The sequence below is a fragment of the Stigmatopora nigra genome, chromosome 17, assembly GCF_051989575.1.
Source record: "Stigmatopora nigra isolate UIUO_SnigA chromosome 17, RoL_Snig_1.1, whole genome shotgun sequence".
In the NCBI taxonomy this organism is placed as follows: domain Eukaryota; kingdom Metazoa; phylum Chordata; class Actinopteri; order Syngnathiformes; family Syngnathidae; genus Stigmatopora; species Stigmatopora nigra.
This window is the reverse complement of record NC_135524.1, coordinates 4,764,760-4,788,610: the sequence shown is the minus strand read 5'-3', so window position 1 is coordinate 4,788,610 and position 23,851 is coordinate 4,764,760. Positions and strand designations below refer to the sequence as shown.

Below are 23,851 nucleotides of genomic sequence, written 5' to 3'. Positions count from 1 at the left end.
ATTGTGAAGAATTACTGTTCCGCGAAAGTCGGCGCAGAACGGAAGGACCACAATTCCGGACAGACATTTTCGTCCACAATGGCGGCAGTTGAAAACAATGTGGAACTGAAGCGAAAAGCAGATCAAACTCAGGATGGAGAAGGAGAAAATGAGGAATGGGTCGGGCCGATGCCGAGTGAAGCTGTAACCACCAAGAAAAGGAAAGGTTGGTGATCATCGAGATTCTTTAATAGTATATACTGGGATTGTTTATGCTGCGATTATAAATGCTGTACCAATGTGACTACTACTACTGGTCATGCAGCAAGAATATACATCATGCAGTATTGTCTGTCATCAAGATGGCACATCCTGCACAAAATCAAACACGCCAGTAGTTGTTGGTGTCTGCTTACATTTTTATTTAAATCGTGAAATATTATTAAACTTCCAAGATCCCTAAAGGAAAACATACATGTATGGTGAAAAGGATGCTTTCTAAATTGACTGATCTTTCTTTTTTTACTGTTTTCTCCAGTTCTAGAATATGAACGTGTCTACCTTGACAATCTGCCTTCAGCTGCCATGTATGAAAGAAGTTACATGCACAGAGATGTGATCACACACATTGCTTGTTCCAAGTAGGTAACTGAAATTAAAAAAAAATGTGTCCATTACACCAGGGTGCAACAATCTATTGTTTGTCTTTTTAGGACTGATTTCATTATCACGGCCAGTCAAGACGGTCACATCAAGTTCTGGAAGAAAAAGGAAGATGCAGGAATAGAGTTCGTCAAACACTTTCGGAGTCATCTTGGTAAATTGTGACCTTCTATCATTTAAAATGTTCCCCATTTAACTTCTCATGGAAATATAGTACAATGTTTTTTATCCCTTTACAAGGCGTCGTCGAGAGCATCACAGTCAGCGTTGATGGCGCTCTCTTGTGTTCGGTTGGCGATGATCAGGCTATGAAAGTGTTTGATGTTGTCAATTTTGACATGATCAATATGCTCAAACTGGGGTAAGTTCACCATTGTGCAAAGCACAAGCTGATGCATTGCTGGAGCGTGATAATAACTGACATGTTTATTTTGTAGCTTCCACCCTGGTCAGAGCGAGTGGATCTACAATCCTGGAGATGCCATTTCCACAGTGGCCTGCTCGGAAAAATCCACGGGAAAGATCTTCGTCTACGACGGGCGAGGGGACGGCCAGCCCCTCCACGTGTTTGACAAAATGCACTCCTCGCCATTGTCGCAGATCCGCCTCAATCCCAAATATCGAGTGATCGTCTCTGCCGATAAAGCGGGAATGCTGGAATACTGGATGGGCCTTCCCTCAGAATTCAAATTCCCCAAACATGTGCATTGGCAATACAAGACGGATACAGATTTGTACGAGTTCGCCAAACATAAAACGTATCCCACTAGTCTGGTGTTCTCACCCGACGGAAAGAAAATGGCCACTATGGCGTCTGATCGGAAAGTCAGACTCTTCCGGTTTCTCACTGGGAAATTGATGAGGGTGTTTGATGAATCTTTAACGGTAAATTATAAGTTGGTCAAAGTATCCAAAAAAATTGTGCCATTCACCACTAACAAAATATGATGATTCTGGCTCACCTTTGCACCCCTTTGCTTGCTACAACAGATGTTCACCGAGCTGCAGCAGATGAGACAGCAGCTTCCCGACATGGAGTTTGGCCGACGGATGGCGGTTGAACGAGAGCTGGAGAAGGTGGACGGAATCCGTCTCACCAACATCATTTTTGACGAGACGGGCCACTTTGTGTTGTATGGCACCATGCTTGGCATCAAAGTCATCAATGTGGAAACCAACAGGTACACTTAAGAGCTGAACATAGGAAAAAAAACAACAACAAAAACAATACCCAAGCTATTACTAAAAGTCTTTGATTTCAACTACCAGATGTGTGCGCATACTTGGGAAGCTGGAGAACATCCGTGTGGTCAAGTTGAGTCTCTTCCAAGGCATCGCCAAGGCCATGCAAGTTGCACCCACTGTGGAGATGAAGGCCTCAGACAATCCTGCCTTGCAGAACCTGGAGCCGGACCCCATTGTATTCTGCACTGCCTTTAAGAAGAACAGATTCTATATGGTAACATGTAATTAAAAACAATTAAAGATGCAACCCTCACCTTTAAGGAAATGTATTTCACATTTATTCTCCTTCTTCAAAGTTCTCAAAGAGGGAACCTGAAGACACCAAGAGCGCTGATTCCGACCGAGACATTTTCAATGAAAAGCCTTCCAAGGAGGAGGTGATGGCTGCCACGCAGGCTGAAGGCCCCAAAAGAATATCGGACAGCGCCATCATCCACACCACCATGGGCGACATCCACATAAAGCTCTTCCCTGTAGAGTGGGTAGCCGCTACTAATGATGCGCCTATGTATGTTACAACTATTTCACAGCTCTTCTTCTTCCCATAGGTGCCCCAAAACTGTGGAAAACTTCTGCGTGCACAGTAGGAACAGCTACTACAATGGACACATCTTCCACCGAGTCATCAAGGTTTGTCAAAATGCTAAGATCTAGAGAGCTTTGTCGTCAGAGTACCTCATGGAACTATGTTAGGCCCACATGTTTTACTCTATTATTGTATAGTAGTTATCTGAGCAGTGTGAATACTTTGAATGGATAATGATAATTTGGTGAATACTCACTGACTGAATTTAAAGAAAACTGGGCTTTCATTCAGGGCTTCATGATCCAGACTGGAGACCCCACAGGCACCGGCATGGGTGGCGAGAGCATCTGGGGGAGTGAGTTTGAGGACGAGTTCCACTCCACACTGAGACATGATCGACCCTACACGCTCAGCATGGCCAACGCAGGTGCGGCTTCCAATGGTTCGCAGTTTTTCATCACAGTGGTTCCTACGGTGAGTTAATCCTGTGCTCCTCAATCATCAAACTCAAAGAAGTTCACTCAAAATTGGACAATATTTGCGCTATAGTTCTGGATCACAGATCAAATTATGTGAACTTTATGCCAAGAAAATGACAGATGTAATAAGTTAAACAAATTCTATGTACTTTTGTTTGGCAGCCTTGGCTTGACAATAAGCACACAGTGTTTGGAAGGTGTACCAAAGGGATGGAGGCTGTGCAGAGGATCTCCAACGCCAAAGTTCACCCCAAAACGGACAAACCGTATGAAGATATAAGCATCATCAACATCACTGTCAAATGACCTTACTTCTGCTCTATTTTGATTTTAATATTAAAAAAAATTGATTAAAACAAGGTCATTTTTTTCTGTGCCTCCCAGTCAAGATAATTAGAAGTCCAGCCTTATGGGCTAACAAGAAATTGACCCAAAAAAGTGAAGTAGACTACAAGTGTTGTTCTTAAGGACAGTTTTGGAGGAAAAAATGTCATGTCGACAAATATGGTCAATCCATTTATTGACAGCATCACAATAGGAATAATTTACAAAAAACAAAAAGCGTCATCAAGTCAAATGGTAACAAAAGGTGTGCTTCTGTTTTTGCAAACTACGCGGAAAAAGGCGTTTCACACTGACAATCATTTTAACGCAAGTAGTAAACATAGCAATGAAAAAAACTCAGAGGTTGTGTCCTTGTTGAGACAAAAAGTGTCAGTGGCAGGGTTAGGGTTTTACTGCTTCACATTACATCACAAAGATACCACGGAGTATTTTGGGGCCCCCAAAAATAGGGCTTAAAAAAAGCCATATGAAATTATAGTCGTAATATTACGATAATAAATGTTATAAATTGTAACACCAAGAGAAAAAACATCGTAATGTGTAACTAGAGATTAAAGTCAATATAAAGATTTATACTAATACTTAGTCGTAAGTCCAATTTTACTTGTACATTTTAATAGGGGGGGTTCAACGCTACATTAAGTAATAACCTGCAAAATTAGCAATACTGCATACATATTACATGTTAAGATACAGAAGATAACTTTAATTTCACACTATTACAGTTTCAATTTAGTACTATTACAACATATGATTTAATAGTAATATTTCAACCTCAATTTTGCAAATTTGACTTATTCTTGTAGAGGCGGCAAGGTATTTAAAGTTATTCCGACAGATAGTTTTGCGACATTCATACTGAAAGGAGACAGCAGAGTATAGCCGCCCAATTACGGCGAGTGCGTTTTGCCCAATGTGAACATGCAGAAAAAAGGTTCAATTCTATACTATAAATACTTCAGTAGACATTGTTCTGTAACAGAGAGCACAACGTTCAAATAAAATTGGCTTTACCCAATTTTTAGGACATTAATCCGAAATCAACAGCTTTTGACGTCATCCAATTCAACGTTCTTACGGGTCGGCAGCGATTAAACCATTGCTTCTAGTTTATTACTGTCAATAGCAACAAAGGAGTTCAGGGATTTGCAAATAGAATGAGTTGCTATTGCGGCTGCCATGATTAATGGGCAGCAAATTGGTTATTAATATTTTGATAATCGATTAATGGTTTTAAAACTTTGTAAATATGTTTCTGTACTCCTCGAGAGAAGACTACCTTTGTATTTAATCAACGTAAGTTGTATGCAATACAATAAAGCGTTAAATAGGATTTATATGATTCAATTAGTCGACCATCCAAAGAATGGTTTTCACCTAACCCTATTTACCAATAGGTTAACAATATCAAGCAATGTAATTGCTCGCTTTCCCATTTCCAAACTGGATCGGTGTTGCTTATGAGTTTAAAGTTCAGACCATCAACCAAGATTTTTCAGCAAGTCGTTGTCTCCTCTCCGAGGAGAACATCGGTAGTGCACGTCTGGGCTCTTCCAATTTGTACCTTCAAGTATTTGTTCACAGATGAGTGCTGCCAAAGATCCATTCTAGGCAACGTCCAGGACACCTGCGGCCACCAGCTGTCGGGACAGCCAATCCAAGCCCTCGTGAAGGCCCATCCCGCTGCGGGCGTCACAGCCCTGGATGTGCCAGCTCCTGCCGCAGCACAGCTTGTGGAGGCTTAGTAGCTCTGTCATCTCCTCCACGGAGACAGCACCCGGTACATCCTGAGATGGAAGAAAAATGACAAAAGATTAAAAAAATGACATTGCAATTACAAATGTTTGCCCCCAAACTCCCTCTTATCTACCTACACCTGTCCCATACCTGCTTGTTGGCAAAGATGAGAAGCAGTGCATCTCTTAGCTCTTTCTCAGTCAGAAGCTTGGCCAGCTCGCTGTGCGCCTCCATCAGTCGGTCCCGATGACAGCTGTCAATCACAAAGACCACCGCTGCATGCAAACAGGGGAGGCACAAATGGAAAAGATCTTCAACATTCATCATCAGGTTGGCTTGCTGTCATTAATCCTAATATTTAATCGAACAATTTTTACAAAGGATAACTGTCCCATATGAGTTAGTCCCCCAACTCTCAATCAAATATTATCCAAATTTCCTACCTTGAGTGTTCAGATAATAGTGTTTCCACAATGGCCTCAGTTTGTGTTTTCCGCCCACATCCCAGATGGTAAATTTCAAGTTCTTATATTCCACTGTCTCCACGTTAAAACCTGATGATGGTGGGATGAATAGCAAAAACAACAACATACAATTATTTAGACTTTAGGGCCTGTTTGGATATTTCTTTCCAACCTACCAATAGTTGGAATGGGCTGCATGAACTCATCCTGTTTGAGCTTGAATAGAATGGTGGTTTTCCCAGCACAGTCCAGTCCCAGGGTCACAACACGAATTTCCATTTTAGGACCAATATGAACCCGGTTGTCCTGAGAGCAGAAAAAATAAATACTATACACAAATACTATATACAATATCGATTTGCGTACCTTGGTGAAGGTGACAGGGATTCCTGCGTCAAGCTGAATGTGATCGGCCAACTCTGAGAATTGATGCTGGGATTTCTGAAGAGTTTCCAACAGACAATTGATCTCCTGCTTGGCCAACACCACTCTGCAGTCATCCTAAAAGCCAAGTTTCAATAAGTTAATCAGAGCTGCTGATTTTTTTTTTACCACAAATTGTCAAATCCCACCTGCTGCAGCGTCTTCTCGCAGTGCAAGCATGCAGTGGAAACCTGGGACAGCAGTATGGTCATGTCTTCTTGCTGCTGCCTCAGCCAGATGAGCCTTTCACGGACGTGCGCATCCACCACACTCAACGCCATCTCCTCTTGACGACAGAGTGTCTCGTGGAGGTCGGCAAAGTAGGCACGCACACAGGAGCGAGCGCTTTCTGCCGTTCCGGGCACCTAAGTGGGATAATTCTGGGAATTAAGTCGCAATAAAGTGGTACTATACAGATTTTTTAAAACAAAATTTGACAAAACAATCCCCATTTAGTATTTAAAAAATTAGTGTTCATAGGCCACTCATTCAAAACAGGCATGCATTTTCTGAAGAAATGGCATCTTCAAGTCATGATCACCAAACTCACATGTTCCGTGTGCGCCATGCTGACTCCATCCTCCACAATCTGCTCGCCGCCCTCGATCTGCTGCACGATGCCCACCAGCTTCCTGGAGTAGTCCGAAACCTCCTCCGTGAACGAGCGAATGCAATGCGCCATATCCAAGATAGACGCCCGGATCTGGTTAGCCTCTGTCTCCAAAACAGCATGCTGAAGAAAAACAACACCAAGCAGACATGTTGATATTTCAGCAAGAGAGACAAGAGTATAAAATCCCAAACTGACCTTGTGTCCCTGATGCTTTCCATACTCCTTGCAAACACAGCACATGAGCGGGCCCGGCTGGCACGCTTCCTCCAGGCACACAAATTCAATGGCGTGCACCTGGTGCTGTGGGCAAAGCGTCTTCTCGTGCGGCTTGTCGGCCAGTGGCACGCGACGGTGCTTGGCCAGCGTGCGGGTGGAGTGGGTGAGCTGCGAGCACTCGGCACACAAGTGGGTGGCGCACACGGTGCAGTACATGGTGGCTGTGTGGCTCTCGTCCTCGTCGCAGCGGATGATGCACTGCTAGGGAGGAAAAAAAGAATGGCGGGACATTTTGGATCTGTTTCGATGAGTTGAGCTGCAAGAATACGTTGTCGTGACTGTGCATGACATTTGAGTTGATGAATGTTTACTATTTCTGGAAGTGAATGTAAGATGGTTCTTTTGCTTATGCTACTAAAGTGCATTTAATTTTTATCTTTATTTTAAATTCATTTATTTACCTCTCCCATTCCCCTCAAAGCATCCTCTGCCATTCCCGACTGGTTGGTGGCGCCGTTCTGCAGCCGCTCCAGAAGCTCCAAAAGAGCAAAGTTCTTTTTCAGCCCCCACACTCCAGAGTCCCCTTAAATACACAACAGAACAGTGAAGTAGTTGTTTTTCATGCAACAAGTAAAATAAATTACAATTTCCGCTTATTTACTGCAAATAAAAATATGTACATTGACAATGCATGGACTGTGTTAGGTTAACCAATAGCTTGGAAGCTTTTGTATTGTTGCATTTATTTAAAATGGGAGCAAATGAGAAAGGAAAACATGGTACTAAATCTTAAAGTGAAGATGCAATGGAAGCTGGTTACCAGGTAGGTACTCACCCAGTTCTGTAACCTGCCTGTCAAAGGGGCATCGGACCGCCCGGCCATGTAAGGGAAGCCGGGTGAGACAGTCGTGGCACACGGTGTGCCCACACAGCAGCAAACGGGGGACCTTGTCACCTTGGAGGGAGAAGACGTCCTCGCACACGCCACACTCAAGCACCTGTCAATCAACACAATTGGGATCATCTCCATGGTTACCACTATAGGCAGATCCATTCCATCCAAATGGATTGGACGTCTATTGCCATCGTTGACGCTGAACATTATAATTCATTGGAAGCCACCCCCAGTTTACATGGAATTGATGTCTATCACCGTTGATGGTAGTTATAGTAATACAGTGTAATATATTTCATGGAACAAAATTGGCTTGTTTTATATGGGGGTCAGAGGTCAGTGTTTTTAACTGTTCTACCTGATTACCATCTGACTTCTGAAATTAATATTATTAATAGAAATATGCAGGCGTGGGCCCGATCTGCGCGGACAAACACGGATGGGATGGCACTCATATGCCAACCTGTACCAAATTAATCAGTGCGATTCAATAAAATGCTGCATAAATGTCAGATCTCGACATTATTGACATCCAGACAGCACTAGATGACGTATACGGTGTTTAGCAGAATAGTCAAACGCTCTCGAAGGTTTGCTGCAAAAAGAAAGGACCGATCGATCTACATTTTAATTGTAGTTTTAAGAGCCCACCGACCTTGACGGTGCCCCCGTTAGCCGCCCGGCCGTGTCGAACGCACGGCTCCATGGTCGTCAGGGAGCCCTGCTTGTTTATTCCTGCGGCAAAGGCGGCCATTGCGGGGAACAGCTGCGCTGAACCTACCGAGCATGCGCGCGTTCCAAGGATCACCTCGCTGAACTTCCTTGTTTGCCCCACGTCATGAGTAATAGGGAAAAATTGATGACGTTGCAAAAATCTGACGTGTATGATGTCATTCATTATTTGGTGAAATCCTGCGTTGACAGCAATGGATCCAAATCTATCTGAAATGGGATGGTTGGCATTGAATGAGCATGTTGCAAGGTCATTGACGGCAGCAAACGTCCAATTCATTTGGTGTGGGATTCATGGGGAAGGTTGCAAACCCTCCCAGTCCAAATGAATACGACTTCAATTGCCCTCAATGCCAGATAATTAATTAATTAGAGAAGAGATCTTATTGCTATAGTCTTCAATAAAATGTCCAAAGTAGGAGATCTTTAGGATGTAATATTGTTTATTATTATTAGTCCAATAGTTCTCATAAACAGCATTTAAAATGTCATCTCACCTATCCTCTTGAATTTCATTTGAACATCTCATATATGATTTAAAAGAAAACTTCTAATATTGGCTTGCTACCCTAAACCATCAGTAAATGGAGTCAAGTTTTTTTTGTTATTAAATGTTGATATAGTGTCCTGTAAAACAGAAAAACTAATCACATGATTTATCATGAACAACCAGCCGGTTCTGTGTGCTGATAGTTGTCACCACTAACTACTATCAATACTCAACCCTGCAACGGTTCAAAGTTCAACTTTGACCTCTTGCTGTGAAATAACATGTCTTGCAGAAGTCATTCTGGTGACCTCAGCAGACCCTCTTGTTAACTATTCTTCCACAGCCACGAGTGAGGCAGACTTTTTATGTTCTTGAATATCCTTTCAATACAAGCTGCAGCTCCCACATATTTGTCAATAGTGCTTTTTTTCATTTGGCAACAACGAGGAGCTGGCATCATCAAAATAACTTACGCTGCCACTAATGTCTAAACACTCAATTCCTAACTTTCCCCAGACCTTCAACTGACAGAAAACCCTCAAATAACTCCAAAATACAATTTTGCAATGCTTTTATTCAACAAATAATCATGCAAAAACTAACTGTACTTACTGAAAGCACGAATCATTTGTGATGTTGAAGTGGAAACCAACAATGGGATATTGTTTGCAAAAATACTGAGGTCAGCATTCTGTTTAGCCACATTTTTACAACAATTACATGGCAATGAATGGGAGAGCATGACAGTGAAATGCAGTACAGTACACATCCTCAATTCGATTAACATGGTAAATATTTAAGTTATTGTATCCTATTATGACCAGGAATGCATACAAATGGTACTGCAATAAATTGCCCTCTTTAAAATAGAATCCACCCAATTTAAACATATCAAAGGCAGAAAATATTCATTATCATTTGAACTTTGTCCAGTCCAACGCACAGTCACCTGTGATTGGCTAAAATGCTCACACACCTCCCCATTTGGTCTCCCCGGCCCCCCTCTCCATTGCCTCCCAGCTTTATAGTACACCTTTAACTGCGGCTCCATTCCTCTCGAGGTGCAAGGTTCCCCATCGGTGAAAATGTCTGAGAAGGGAGCCTTCGACACCAATGTGCTGACCCTCACCAGGTTTGTCCTGGAGGAGGGCAGGAAGGCCCATGGAACTGGTGAGCTCACCAATTTGATCAACTCCATCTGCACGGCTGTCAAAGCCATTTCCACCGCTGTCAGAAAGGCCGGCATCGCTAACCTGTGAGTTTTTAAAACATTTGTTAGTATTTCTATATTGCACTATACTATACTTACTACTATACTTTGATGGATATCAGGATATTTAACTCTAATGAATAAATGACAATAATGGTCAAAATCTGTAATCCTTCTTGTTTGGGAGGGTTGTCAATAAATAATTGTAGTCAAAATACAACAAAATCTCCAATTTTTCTATCAATACGAATGCAACTAATTGCATTTTCAGCAAATTAATAGCAAAAAAAAATCTCTCAATTCATCTTTCAATAAATAAATATGGTCGATTAATTGCATTTTCATTTAAAGAAAAATGAGCATTCACAGGTATTCCTCCTAATTGCCTGCTTCACTATCTACACATATTTGTTCTAAAATAAATAAACTTTCTTGAACACAAGCTGCACGTTGTACTTCAACCCGGGCAAAGGTGAATGCTCACTGCCTTTTAGTGGGGGTGCTGTGGGATATTTTGCATGAGCAGACCTTTATCGGTGTCTACAGACTTTCCCTTGTTATTAGATTATAGTCAAAGGTCCTTCTCTCCCTCCTCTGACTAGGTATGGTATCGCCGGTAGCACAAATGTGACGGGCGACCAGGTGAAGAAGCTGGACGTCTTGTCCAATGACCTGGTCATCAACATGATCAAGTCGTCCTTCACCTCCTGCGTGTTGGTGTCTGAAGAAGATGAGCAGGCCATCATAGTAGAGTCAGACAAGAGTGTAAGAAAGAACCCATTAAGGCCTCAGTGTGGCATGTAACAATACTTTTGATTCAATTACAGTTCAAATCTTGTTTTGGCAGAATTGTTTTGTGTGTTCAATCATGTTAGCCAGAAGAAAAATCATTACGTTCTCTCCCTCAGGGTAAATACATTGTGTGCTTTGACCCGCTAGACGGTTCTTCAAACATCGACTGCCTCGTATCCATCGGTACCATCTTTGCTATCTACAGAAAGGTAAGTTTTTGAGACATCATTTTTTTGTTGTGTATTTAAAGTAACTTCTGCATCTTCTGTAGACCACAGACAATGAGCCCAATGAGAAAGATGCCCTTCAGCCAGGGAGAAAGCTTGTTGCGGCCGGCTACGCTTTATATGGTAGTGCCACCATGATGGTTCTGTCTACAGGACAAGGAGTCAACTGCTTCATGCTCGACCCTGTAATGCTTTGACTTATATTGCCGTGACTGCAACAGGTTGTCATAATTAAACAAAAATAAGTTTTTAATTTCTCCCTTAGGCCATTGGAGAGTTCATCCTGGTGGACCGAGATGTGAAGATTAAAAAACGAGGGAAAATCTACAGCTTGAATGAAGGATATGCACAGCATTTTTACCCCGATGTGACTGAATACATCCAGAAGAAAAAGTACCCAGAGGTAAATAGAGAGAGAATGGAATAGTTTCAGTGGAATGGCTCATACACACTCGCATTGCACAGCCATTTCAACACATCATTGCAACGATTATGATTCCAGGATGGTTCTGCGCCATATGGAAGCCGCTATGTGGGCTCAATGGTGGCTGACGTCCATCGCACACTGGTGTACGGCGGCATCTTTTTGTATCCCGCCAATGTGAAAAGTCCAAAGGGAAAGGTTAGCATGTGACGTAGTATTGTGTATATCATATCTGCACAATGCATGTTTCCCAATTCTGTCCTTCTCTCAGTTGCGGCTGTTGTACGAGTGCAACCCAATGGCGTTCATCATGGAGCAGGCAGGTGGTATGGCCACAACGGGGGCTTGCAATGTTTTGGACATTCAACCCACCAACATCCACCAGAGGGTTCCCGTAGTGATGGGCTCACCTGACGATGTGCAGGAGTACATTGCCATCTATAAGAAGCATCACAAATGAGGTGAAATGGAAAAACAAGTCACTACCTTTAACTTAATGAACGCATTATCTGACATTGACAATTATAGACGTCAAATCCAGTTCTACTGGTAGGGTTGGAATTCATTCATTTTATTAGAACAAAAAGAAAACTATATATGTATACATTTATATAGATATAAACAAAAGTAATATATTTTGCTGTGGCAGTATTTTTGTTACATTACTGTCAATTTATCCCCCAAAAATTCAGTTTGAAAATTGAATGTTATTCAGCTAAAACTTGGTGTTCATTGGACTTAAGGCAACTTGATATGCCTTTTTTTTATTTTTTAGATGCTACACAACTTGTCTGGTTTTCCAGCTCTTTCACTTTGACCGCACTGAAACCACAACCCGTCAATCTCTGGGGAGATGCAAATTCAGACGATGACAGATCTTTTCATTTCATTTCATCTCTTGTTGTCACTTTTGTTTAGAAAAAATCAAATAAACCGTTCTCACACAACTCATTTTTTTCACCCTCTTGAAAATTGGCTGGCCAAGTATGTGACATTGCATTGAGGTTATGAAATCACATCACAGTCTGTAAGAAACTTGGAAACTTGGCGGCCAATGGCGAAAAGTTTCACTCTTGATGGAATTTTTCTTCCAACTATGCAGTCGAGTTTATGAAGTGCCCCTGAATCAGTTGGGAAACGGGACAGACCTTATGAATGGATTGCAGATGTTTCCCAATATTCTTTTAATGCATTTAGATGACATAAGGAAGCAAAAATTATTATATAATAAGGTAGCAGGAGAGCATAGATTGAAATTCTAAATTGCCCTTAGATATGAGTGAAAGAGTGAATGGTTGTTTGTCTCTTCATATCCTGTGATCAGCTGGCCACATAATTCAGGATATCCCCCACTACTGGCCCAAAGTCAGCAGGGATAGCCCCCAGCACCCCCTGCGACCCTAGTAATGATAAAGTAACTCAGAAAATGAAAAAAAAGAAAAAAAATGGTCACCATTATTATATCCTTTACAATACATAGACTCCCTCTTGTTAATGTGCATGCATTCGCCCCACTCAGAACAAACGACTCTAAATGCAGTCTACGGCGGGTGGATCAGGAAATTCCACTCCCCTAAAAAAAGGACAACAATCAAGACCAAATTAGCTCAGACAAGTTTTCCCACAGGAGGAAATGAAGAATTATGTTGTTTGGTTATGGCTTCAAATTTACTCTTCGAGGAACATGTTTATCTTCACTTTTGCACTTGAATCAATTTCAATTTACTAAAAAGTGCTGTCATTGCCAACTTTCTAAGCAAATATGTAATACAAAATCATACATAGTCAAGAAAATCATACCTAAAATGGATTATGAGTTAATTTATGTAAAATAATATTCAGTTTCCAACATTTATTTCAACCACTGAACTAGTAGTGAGGCACTATTTCAGTTATTAGCACCATCAAGTGTTTAAAATGTGCAAGGAAATGGAGGCTGAACTTAAGATTGTTGTGGAAAGCATATTCAATGACATTTTAATCATTTGCGGTGGGACAGTAAAAACTGGGTCGCAACCCTGGAATGATTAACTTGATTTAGTCTATGCAGACTTTTTACTATAAAAAAGTTCAAACTTGTATTTCAAAGGCCCGACTGTGCAGCATGAGAGTTTTTTTTATAAGTGTACTAGCGTATTCTAGTTTAGTTGGTACGTCGTCAGCTATTTTCTGCTGGCTTTCAATAACACTGTCCTGCAAAGTTGCAAGGGGGTGAGTAAGGGGTCTTTCCTATAGGAAAAGAGTGGAGAGGGTACTTGGCGGTTGCAAATATGTGCTGATGTGACTGCTTTTTTATAAAATTTTGCTCCCCACAGGAAACTGAAGGCCAGGGCAAGGTGCTTGGCTAATGTTTCTCCTGACTAGAAAGACTTCCTGTTTTTTTGAGTCCAACGAAGTCAAGAATTTCATTAGAAATATTTTTGGGTGTGAATCTTCACCGCTAATATTGTCATTTCTTTTTTCCTGTGAATTTGTTGTGTCATATTTTCCTGGAATAGAACACGTCAGAATGACTGACACATTTTGGGAGTACTTTTTAAACTTTCATAATTGAGTATTTAATCATCAGAAACATCTACAGCCACTTTAGTTTGATTTTTTTTTTTACTGAAACTGCCAATAATTTGGAGAGAATTTGGAGTCCATAGACAAATCAAAAAGCTGTCCAGTGAGAGATTCAAGTCACTTAAAAAAAAAAAAAATACAGCTTATGTCAGCAGAAGACAGGATGCGATGAGACCAGGAAGGACGTCCTTCCTCGGTCCTTTTCGACGTCTCATCAAAACTATTGGAAACATCCAAACGTTACAAATCTTCCACATTCCTGATAACCGTATATAATCACAATGGCTTGATTCAGTGTTGTCATGCCTTTTATTTCTACTTTTTTATTTTTGCATCCCCAAAATTAACTAAAGCTTTTCCAGACGGAAAATCTGAGACAAAAAAAATTGAGAGCAAGACCAGTTAGGAAATTTGCAATACTTCTTTTGTGTATTGTTAAAAAAAACTGAAAATTGTACACAAGAGTACCCAAAGCTAACCAATACATTTTTGAACAAATCTGAAACAATTTGTGCGTAATAGTAAGTGACCGCGTCGTTATATGACGACTCTTGCGCAGTTTACAGAAGTGAAAGTCCATGTGGCAGCGGAGCAAAGAGTCACGCTGACGTTTTTTTGTCAGAAAAATGTTGCAATCCTGTTCCTTGCTATGTTTGTTTTAACCTTGGAAGTCCTTGAAACTAGGCCACCGTCCCAGTCCGTCATTAATGGCTAACATTTTGCGAGAATGCTGAAAACAAAGATGGTGGTGTTTTTCTACTTTATCTACTGATTATTTCTTGTCCTCCTCTATTTTTTGAAATGCCATGAAGTCATTTCATTTTTTTCTCTTCGTCTTGGCAGAGATGGAGAATTTTTTTCATCTAAGATGTTGAAATCCTTAAATGCCGTAATCCAACATCATAAAAGTATAGTTTGCACATTTTTATTAAAGAATGAGATGGATCTTAAACAATTTTTAATAAATGAGAGGAATGCGAGCAAGACAATTAACTCCCAATATATAAAACTTGTTCTGCTATTCATGCAGAAGAAAATAGTTTGAGCATAAACTTTTATAAAAACTGAAACATACAATTACTCAAAATTTACGCAAGAGGGACAAAAGAAGCTTTACATTTTTAGAGGATTTAGATTCCTCTAGTTTCATGCATGACCTATGATAGAAAAAAACTTGTATAGTTTGTAGTATATAATTAAAAAATACATAAAATGACAAGATACCTTAGACCAGAATTGTAGGCCATAAAGATTTTTGTTTTTTAATTAATGTTTTATTTTATTTTATCAATATATGATTTGTTGATACTATTGTTCCCAACAGAAAACACTGACAAATAAACCGACGAGAAATTTTTATATCCCAATATATTATTCATTCATTTTCACAAATCCTCACAAGGACCAGTGGAGGGGGTGCTGGAGCTTATCCCAACCAAAATCAAATAAGATAAAAAATATATATCAACTGAAATATTCTCAAATTTATTGCAGTGACACACAAGTAGAAGATCTATAGTTAAAGGTGACAGTGAGCAAAAAAATATATTTTTTTGTCTCCACGTCGTTGCTCCTTTTTTACGAGCGCTCCGCTCCGGTGCTGCAGTCAGGGTCCGCCCACTTCCCCTTCACAAGCGGCGTCGAGTCGTAAGCGAGCAAGGCAGCCACGAAAACCCTTCCATCGTGACAACTTTGCAGCACAGCAAGCGTGCGAGGCGCCCCTGCGCTCCAGAGAGAAGAAAAAACAACAACTTCTCCCCGTCTCACGGCGATCCCTCGAGCGGATCCCCACCTCCGCCAAACACGGTGAGTCCACATCCTTATGTGTTTTAATTCAGGTTTGAATGCTCCCCAACTTTCCATCCATGATTGTTTGACGCAGATGCTTGTCCTCAACCAACTTTTTTCACCCGAAACTCATGTTGATCTGAGCAAACTTTCTAGGCTTAGAGACTATAAATCACAGGGGGGAATGTTTGCTGACTGTCCAGGGCAAGGAGTCTAAAAATGACTTTACTTCTCCACCTCCTCCTCATTGTGCACCAGAGGCCCATGTTGGTGTATGTGTGTGTATGTGTGTGTAAGCATTCTGGCTGTGTTACACCACATCTCATTCACTGGCTGACTCACTGCTTGATTTCCTCCAGATGTGTGCACCGCTTTACGCTTCCTGAAGGCCCCAGGATTGTGACATTTCTCTCCCGCTACCATCCTCTTTCAAGGCCCTGCAGTGTATTCTGCTGACGTTTGAATTAGTGACCCAAAGTCCTTGTTAAAGTGTGATCCTTGAACTGTAATTGGCGGTGAACAGCTGAGGCCGGTCATGTGTTGGTAATGTCGGGGAGTGGAAAGAAAAACACTTTTAGAAGGTGACAAACCTACACTGGGGCTTAGTTATATACTAAATTTAAAACCATGTTGGGTAATTTGGATGGGATGTGGGTGTTTTATTCTCTCAACTGGAAAAACTTTTGCAAAGTTTGCTTCCTTGCTTATCTTGTGTAAAACTTCCAAACCAATTGAAATTCCATTAAATTAACTCTTGTTACAAGACATGTGCGAGAAAGCCCAAACCAGAGTGTTAAGTTTATCACCACTTTGCGGTGTCAAATGCAATTGTCTAGCAACTTTTTTGTCAGTCACATGTCTGTGTGAAAATGGCTGAAGCAGTTGGGTGTTCAGACAACAGCCCGCTGCTGAAAAATGTTACAAATATTATTGAATATGGCCGGATTGGGAATAATCCCTCAAACAGTGTGTGTCTCTTCACTCAGGAGTCAAATTTGGACACGTTGAAGCCAATTTGGGAAGCTAGAATTTCAATTTAAGAGGCTGGCATTGAGAGGTCGTATTTGACTTTCAATCAATCTATTAAGACAGATTTTAAAAAAAATGTCCTGTTTTAAAACGATTAACTCATTGGCTGTCATTGATGGTGGTAGGTGTCCAATCAATTTTCAATTTTGATTGGAGGACTGGGACTCAGCAATTGCTAACTTCCCCAAATTGGATTGGACATATTGCCATAAATGGAAGCCAATTATTTAATTAGACTGGACTCGATAGGGGCTCCCGAGGACTGGACTTGGCCACCCCTGCCCCGGAACTAAAGTGTACGTGTGTTGGTGTGATCCTCAAGTTTGCTGTTTTTCAGCATGGATGGTAGTTTGAGCTTATGTAGGTCCATCCAGAAAAAGGAAGTCTGCCATCTTATTTTATAGTTGCCATTTTAGTGCACATGACTACTAACATGTTATATGGGAACTTGGTAGATATACAGATTTTTTTATGCCGAGGCCCATAAAAAGCCAATATATACACCGTGCCAATGGATCGTCGTTAAAATGGATTAAAGTTTACTAAAACTGATTAAGGTTTACATGAACAAAAACCTGGAAACATCATAATCTTGCCTTATCTCCCATTTGTTTTTACTATTTAGTATGCTGGACTGCATTCCCTCAGCAGATGTTAGGCATCACAAGATCATATTCATTGCTAGTGTAATTGCTCAACCTTTGCCCATGTCTAATCTTTGCTCAATCCCGTGCTACTTGTAGCCTCACTGGATATTCACATTGACCTAATGTGTTTTATCTTGACTGTGGTCGGTGATCCTTTCAATGGAGATAAGCATTCGAACTGTCTAAGCATTTAATCTGGAACATGGAAGTTTGTGTGGATAGGATTCCAGTCTGAAATATTGAAATATTGAACATCAACTACTCTAGTACTACTGCTCCAGCAGTGGTTTAGAAAATGAATTGATTCCCAGTATTTTTGCAGTAGTACTACCCTAAAATACATAATGCATTTTTCTCAAATGAAAGGAGCAATGAAAAATCTTATTGGCTGCTGTTTAATGCTGTCACCTGATCTTAATCAGCATGTTTTGTCACTTTGGAAGTCTTATAAGGTAAGGATGCATTTATGGGTCACATGAAATTTCTCTCTTGAGGTTGTAAAGATTTATTGCAGGGTTGTCATTAAAGGCTGACCGGTAGCTGAGCAGCAGAACATGTTTGCATGCATTTTTCACCTTTGAGTTGGTAAAGACTATTTTTAAAATTTCTGTTTTTGTAATCGAATGATCTGATTAATCATTGCAGATAATCCTGTAAAGCATGCGTGGATGCTAACAGCGTTCCTGCTCTGTGAACGCTGAGCTCGACCCACATCGACCGAAATCCCGTCCTTTAGTGAGACTCTCACGCCCACCCCTGCACTATGTCTGCTGCGGTGGAAGCCAGCATTCCTGTTGTCGTCAATGCTGACGCCAATGCCTCGTTGCCAAGCCCGACCTCAAATTCCCCTCCTGCCTCACCTGCGACCGCAGCGTCCAAGGTTCCATTCAGAAAAGACAAAAAGAAAGGTAACAGTTCACTAGTAAAGTTAAAACTCTTGTAAAGATGTCTGATGTTGAATTGGGTCTTCATATAAAACAATAGCATGAAATGTTGACATTTTTCATTCGCAAAAAGCTGTTTTCCCTTTTTGTTTTGGGAGATTATTAATATTATTATTAAAAAAAAGCTACAGATAATTTCTCTGGCAACAGAAGAAAGATTACAGTTTTCCTACCTAGCATCAGTAACTGGAAATATCAAGCAATATATTCCTTGACCTGAAAGTCTCAAATGTGGTTGGAATTTTCTCATGTAGTGCCAGAGAAAACCGATGAGTACCTGCTGGCCAGGTTTCAAGGTGATGGTGTGAGGTACAAAGCCAAGCTGATCGGCATTGACGACGTTCCTGAAGCCCGAGGAGACAAGATGTGCCAGGACTCCATGATGAAACTGAAGGTGCAATTTCCAACTGTAGCATATTTCAGTTTTCCCCCCTCCACATTAACACTAGATGTAAATGCAATACTATCATCATATAGGGAATGGCAGTAGCTGCACGCTCTCAAGGGAAACACAAACAGCGAATTTGGGTCAACATTTCCATGTCTGGAATCAAAATCATTGACGAAAAATCAGGAGTAAGTTTAGATTTACATTGATAGTCTTAATTAGATAAATTTTCATTGAACGTGCATGTTTTACTGATTTAGGTGATCGAGCATGAGCATCTGGTGAACAGGATCTCCTTCATCGCCAGGGATGTGACGGACAACAGGGCTTTTGGATATGTGTGTGGAGCAGAAGGCCAGCATCAGTTCTTTGCCATCAAGACGGCCCAGCAGGTTTTCGAGCGTCGGATAATGCTTATTCCGCTGGCTCGCGTTCATTCCTGACTATTTGTGTCATCTGCTAGGCGGAACCGTTGGTCATAGACCTGAAGGACCTCTTTCAAGTCATCTTCAACTTGAAGAAGAAGGAGGCCGAGGCCTCACAGAAGGTAAAGGCTGCTACTCATAGAGCTGGGGGTTTGGAAGAACTGTGATCTGATTGGTTCATTTGCTAAACTCATTCATTGCCATCTGTATTTAATAATATCCAAAACAGTGATGGCAATAGACATTCAATCACTTTCAACTGAGAGATGCTGGAAGTCATAATTCAGCTCATTTCTATTAACTTTTAACCTCTCAGGTTCAGTTTCAATGTAAATTACACTTTGTATTTCAGCGATTTAAAATGTTTATTGTAGCTTTTCTCATTTATGCGATGTATGTTATCGACAACCAAGGTACTAAATCGCTTTGTGTTTACATGCAGGGAGAAAATGGCAGTGTTGTCGAGGTGAGCATATGGAACATAAACCAAAACAGAACCAAACCAAACTGTTCTTTTTAATGACGTTTTTTATTATCATTGTTTGTTTTTAGAATGGAAGTAATGGTGCTCCAGCCAAAAGTGTCCCAGTAAGTTAATTGTGCATACAAAGTTGCAGACTGTCCTTGTTGCCGTTTGTATTCTCACTTTTTTTGGTGATAACTGAAGCCATCATGATATAATTTTATGCTTGCAACTAACAGCCAGTGGAGCAGCTGGACCTGTTCGGAGACATGTCGACCCCTCCGGATATCCAGTCTCCGAACGTAAGTGTGCGACGTTTCCCTTCGCCCTGGTCACCGGCCTGCTCTCTTTGGATGCTAAAATCCACAATAACGTTCATTTGTCTAAATCTGTGTTAAACTCGATTCTGAAAATAACATTTTGTAGTCATCAAATTATCATGTACAAAAGAAATGTATTTTTCAGAATTGAGTTGATCTTCATGTGAAATCATCTGGCATTTAAAGCTGCTACATGAGGGAGGGGTTATTTATATCAGTCTGATTATTGGAAGTTTAAATGAAATAGAAATTGTCCTATTCTTTGCATATAGCAGCTTGAAATGTGTCTCTTGTGATTCATTTGTTATGTGTTATTGACTCTCCTCTTTTGTTGATCTGATCTCTGCATCTCCTTCTCATGTGAACCAGGAATCTAATGATATTCTCTTGCTGGACTTTTCTGCTGAAGTCGACAGCAATCAGAATTGCATAAAGGGAAAGCTTTTAACTTCCTGTGCCGCCGACCACAGGGCACCCCCCCAGACTGAGAATCTCTTCTGCTCAACGTTGTCCTACTTTCCAACCCCGGACAGCGACCCTTTCAAAGACGATCCGTTGTCCGTAGCGCCCCGTCCCGATGGTGGCCCGAATGTCTCTGCTGGCACGGCCGTTAGCGACCCTTTGAACGGAGCCGCCGCCCAGGGCTTAACCAGTCAGAGCGTGATCCTCGCTCTCCGTAACGGCCAGTGGCCGCTCGGGGGCAAGATCACGCATGGCGGTATGATGGACGGCAGTGAGTCTGGATCGGCTCAGTCCGTGCAAAACCCCTTTTTTGACTCTAATGGTGCGAGCCCCCAAACTATGGAAAATACGAGCAAGGACTCGGTGGTTCTAAATCCGCCTCCGCAGAGCTCCAAAGCCGGACGAGGTCGAAGGACTCAGAAGGTGACCTTATCGTTTGTCGGCATTCACTGCATGTGTGAGGCCTGAAGGCGGTGCATCTGGGCACTGCATGCACATCACTGGTCGCACTGGGTCTCCATTGTTAACGTCAAGGAAAACCATTTTGAGTATTTATTCCATATCCTTGATATTCTTTCACCTTTGTCAGGTCAGTACCATGGGTATCGCTGCAGCACTAATCTTCACATGAATTTCTTTTTACATTTAAAATCGATCACCATTAATGTCGTTGAATAGGTTAAAATGGATATCAAGGATTTTGAACAAATGCTGAAATGGTATTAAATACTTAAAGTAGAAAGGATGAGTGAGGGTCATTCTGCATGCATGCACCTGTGGTCTGGAGCTTCGATTCTAATTATGCTTTGTGTCTAAAAGCTGTCACTTTCTTTCTTTGACAAACACTCCTGCCGATGTAACGCCCTATGGTAAGTGGTAATGCATGCCAATCAAATATTATTATGATGCGTTGTCTATTGTTGCATTTGAGGCCTGCAAAGTGTTAACGGCAGTTAGTGCTGGACAATATATTGCAAAAGTTGGTGCTGCTTAGTAGCAGTTTTGCCATCTCCAATTAGTTCTTTGGCCTGTGCTGTTGCACGTCCAATTTGCAAGCATTTATTGGCATTTGGCATTAATCATCAACAATAATTTATTGTTTCTTCTTGAAACTCATCATGTTCCATTAATAGGCCTCATCCACTGAATTATTCGGAGCCGATTTGTTTGCTTCTGATGGCTCGTCGGCCGGAGGGGACTTGTTCAACAACACGCCGGGTAACTCTGCTCAGTCCTCCATCGCGGCTTTGGGTAGGTGAATGGTGGAGTTGGTGGCTAGCCTTGCAGTTTTGTAGTTTCTCTGGAGTGTGGAGGTTTTTGACATTTCTTTTCCTATCCAGGAGATCTTCACTTAGGACCAACAGCGACCACCAGTATCCCCAGTATCCCCAGTGTAGGCATGTGGGCAACCTCCACTGTAGGCCCATCCATGTACGGAGCGCCCGCCTACCCACAGCCATCAGCTTTTGGTGGCCTTCCCATACCACCTAACGCCTGGGGTCAGCAAATGCCTTCTCAGTTCGGTGCCCCGCATCTAGCATGGGGCCAGCCCGCACCGCCAGCCGCGGTTTGGGGCCAGCCGGCCTCCACCAACCCTTTCCAGCCTAGTCCTTTCTCCAGCCTTGGAGAGCAGCAAGTTCCGTCCCGCCCGCCTCCTCGCCCACCTGCAAAAGAGGCCCCGCCTAAAGCAGAGAGAAATGCCTTCACTGCTTTGGACCCTCTTGGCGAAAAAGAGAAGAAAACTGGGAAAGACATGTTCAAGGACTTCCAACTGGCCAAGCCACCCGCAATCCCAGCGAGGAAAGGTGAACAGGCTGCTGCTCCGGCACCTGAATTGGAGAATTTCAACGAGTACTTTTCCAATAAAGTGGGCTTGGCTCAAGATGCTACAGATCATGATGACTTTGACATTAATCAGTTGTCGCCGGCAGTTAATGGTAAGGCAGGTGTGGCAATTCTTTCCAAGTTTTTCACATTGACATTGTGTTTCTTCTCGTGTAGATGTGCTGGCTCCAAACCTGAACACTCCTGGCCTCCTCGATGCTGCTTTCTCCTCAAACAGCTTGGCTCCGGCACCCGGCCCGAATCTAGACATGTTTGATGAGGCATTTGGGACCCCTAATGCCACTCCATTCGGGGTGCCGACTGCTACAATGGTAGAGTACAGAAATCATTTAATCAATTGTTTTTTTTGCATTATTAATTTCAAAATGTAATTTTTAAAAACTTGTTTTAACATTTAATCTAAAATATATATTTTTGAAGCAACTGTTTACTTTTTGTCCCTATTATTTTTAGTAGTACTAAAAAATATGGATGTCAACAATTTCTAGGCCACTGTCTCAATGATTATCACAGTGGATATAGATTAATTTGATAATCAGTTGGATTTTGATTAATGTTGGCAGCCAATGTCAGAGTGTAACTAACATAACTTTATGTACTTTGTTTTCCCTTAATGCCAGACTGCTCCTGCTGCTCAGAACTCCACAAGCGCTTTTGGAGATAGTTTTGGAAATCCTTTTGCTTGACCGTGCAATTATTGTAAGTCATCAATTCATTCATTCTTATTTTTTACATTTTTAAAGGACTTTGTCCATAGCCTTTCTTTAACAAACATTGTTGTTTTCACAGCTGTAATCCTGATTCCATGAATTAAGATCTCGAGGACCAACCACTGCGAGACAATCAAACGATGGACTTTGTCCAACCTTCTTCCTTGTTGCCATCTCTATTTGTTCTGTGTGATTAATAGTTCACTTTTTTTAGAGCATTGATCCAACACGTTTTGTCATGTTCTGAAGAATGATGGAAAGAGAGAGGAAAAGAAAACTGTATGAAAGAAGGGTCCCAGGAGGGCCTGTTGTGATGTTGCCTGTATAAAAAAAATAAAATTAAAATGAAGCTGCAATGTGTGGAACAATTCATTATTAAAAGAAATACATAGGACTTTAGTAGAAGTGGGCCAGAGGGATAATTTCTTTTTCCTTGGCAATACATGTTATGTAAAAAGAAAATTATAATATGGATGTTGTCTAAAGATGCCATAAGGTGGAGGAAAATTATATATTCTTACTATAAAAGCTCTTAATAACACTTTAAGGTTACTTGTAGGTGATGAAAATGAGACCATTAAAACACAGATGGAAATATACATTGGTAAATGTAATAAAATTCATTTACATGTACTTTAAGTACATAAGCAAGGAGGGTTAAGTATCTTTCAAATCTATTTAGATGTATTTATTCACAAACTTTTTTTGCTTAATTCTACTTAAAAAAAAAAAAAAAAACCTTGAGTTCATGACTTAAGTTTGTGTTGAACACAGAACAGATTTTTGCCACCTGATATTTTGCTGA

The 23,851-nt window shown here is 41.3% G+C and overlaps 4 protein-coding genes across 6 annotated transcripts; 3 read left to right on the top strand and 1 right to left on the bottom strand.

Moving 5' to 3' along the window:
- Positions 1-8: 8 nt before the first annotated feature.
- ppwd1 (peptidylprolyl isomerase domain and WD repeat containing 1) lies at positions 9-3,251 on the top strand. The gene is made up of 11 exons (XM_077737735.1): positions 9-205; positions 518-620; positions 693-796; positions 883-1,003; positions 1,080-1,527; positions 1,633-1,823; positions 1,912-2,101; positions 2,184-2,365; positions 2,436-2,517; positions 2,705-2,887; positions 3,055-3,251. Exons 1-11 carry the CDS (start codon positions 79-81, stop codon positions 3,196-3,198), a joined length of 1,875 nt encoding a protein of 624 aa, XP_077593861.1. The 5' UTR covers positions 9-78; the 3' UTR covers positions 3,199-3,251.
- A 144-nt stretch (positions 3,252-3,395) lies between these two features.
- On the bottom strand, positions 3,396-8,387 carry trim23 (tripartite motif containing 23). Of its 2 annotated transcripts, none has more exons than XM_077736883.1 (11): positions 8,241-8,387; positions 7,526-7,688; positions 7,152-7,273; positions 6,670-6,951; positions 6,412-6,594; positions 6,011-6,226; positions 5,805-5,939; positions 5,615-5,744; positions 5,418-5,528; positions 5,125-5,249; positions 3,396-5,024 (listed from the first exon to the last, which is right to left on the bottom strand). In XM_077736883.1, the coding sequence occupies exons 1-11, from the start codon at positions 8,337-8,339 to the stop codon at positions 4,845-4,847; spliced, it is 1,746 nt and encodes a 581-aa protein (XP_077593009.1). In that variant the 5' UTR covers positions 8,340-8,387; the 3' UTR covers positions 3,396-4,844. The 2 variants fall into 2 exon arrangements, with proteins under 2 accessions (XP_077593009.1, XP_077593010.1); XM_077736884.1 differs by having other exon boundaries at positions 6,670-6,948.
- A 1,455-nt stretch (positions 8,388-9,842) lies between these two features.
- On the top strand, positions 9,843-12,407 carry LOC144210302 (fructose-1,6-bisphosphatase 1-like). Its single transcript, XM_077736885.1, has 8 exons — positions 9,843-10,062; positions 10,620-10,782; positions 10,926-11,018; positions 11,081-11,221; positions 11,302-11,439; positions 11,539-11,658; positions 11,732-11,921; positions 12,236-12,407. The coding sequence occupies exons 1-7, from the start codon at positions 9,893-9,895 to the stop codon at positions 11,918-11,920; spliced, it is 1,014 nt and encodes a 337-aa protein (XP_077593011.1). The 5' UTR covers positions 9,843-9,892; the 3' UTR covers position 11,921; positions 12,236-12,407.
- Positions 12,408-15,607: 3,200 nt separating this feature from the next.
- LOC144210893 (disabled homolog 2-like) lies at positions 15,608-23,402 on the top strand. Of its 2 annotated transcripts, XM_077737845.1 has the most exons (15): positions 15,608-15,831; positions 18,135-18,397; positions 18,688-18,827; positions 18,911-19,009; positions 19,082-19,213; positions 19,285-19,368; positions 19,689-19,712; positions 19,799-19,834; positions 19,949-20,011; positions 20,399-20,914; positions 21,625-21,742; positions 21,832-22,428; positions 22,493-22,647; positions 22,957-23,035; positions 23,126-23,402. In XM_077737845.1, exons 2-14 carry the CDS (start codon positions 18,253-18,255, stop codon positions 23,020-23,022), a joined length of 2,175 nt encoding a protein of 724 aa, XP_077593971.1. In that variant the 5' UTR covers positions 15,608-15,831; positions 18,135-18,252; the 3' UTR covers positions 23,023-23,035; positions 23,126-23,402. The 2 variants fall into 2 exon arrangements, with proteins under 2 accessions (XP_077593971.1, XP_077593972.1); XM_077737846.1 differs by lacking the exon at positions 20,399-20,914.
- The last annotated feature ends 449 nt before the right edge of the window (positions 23,403-23,851 follow it).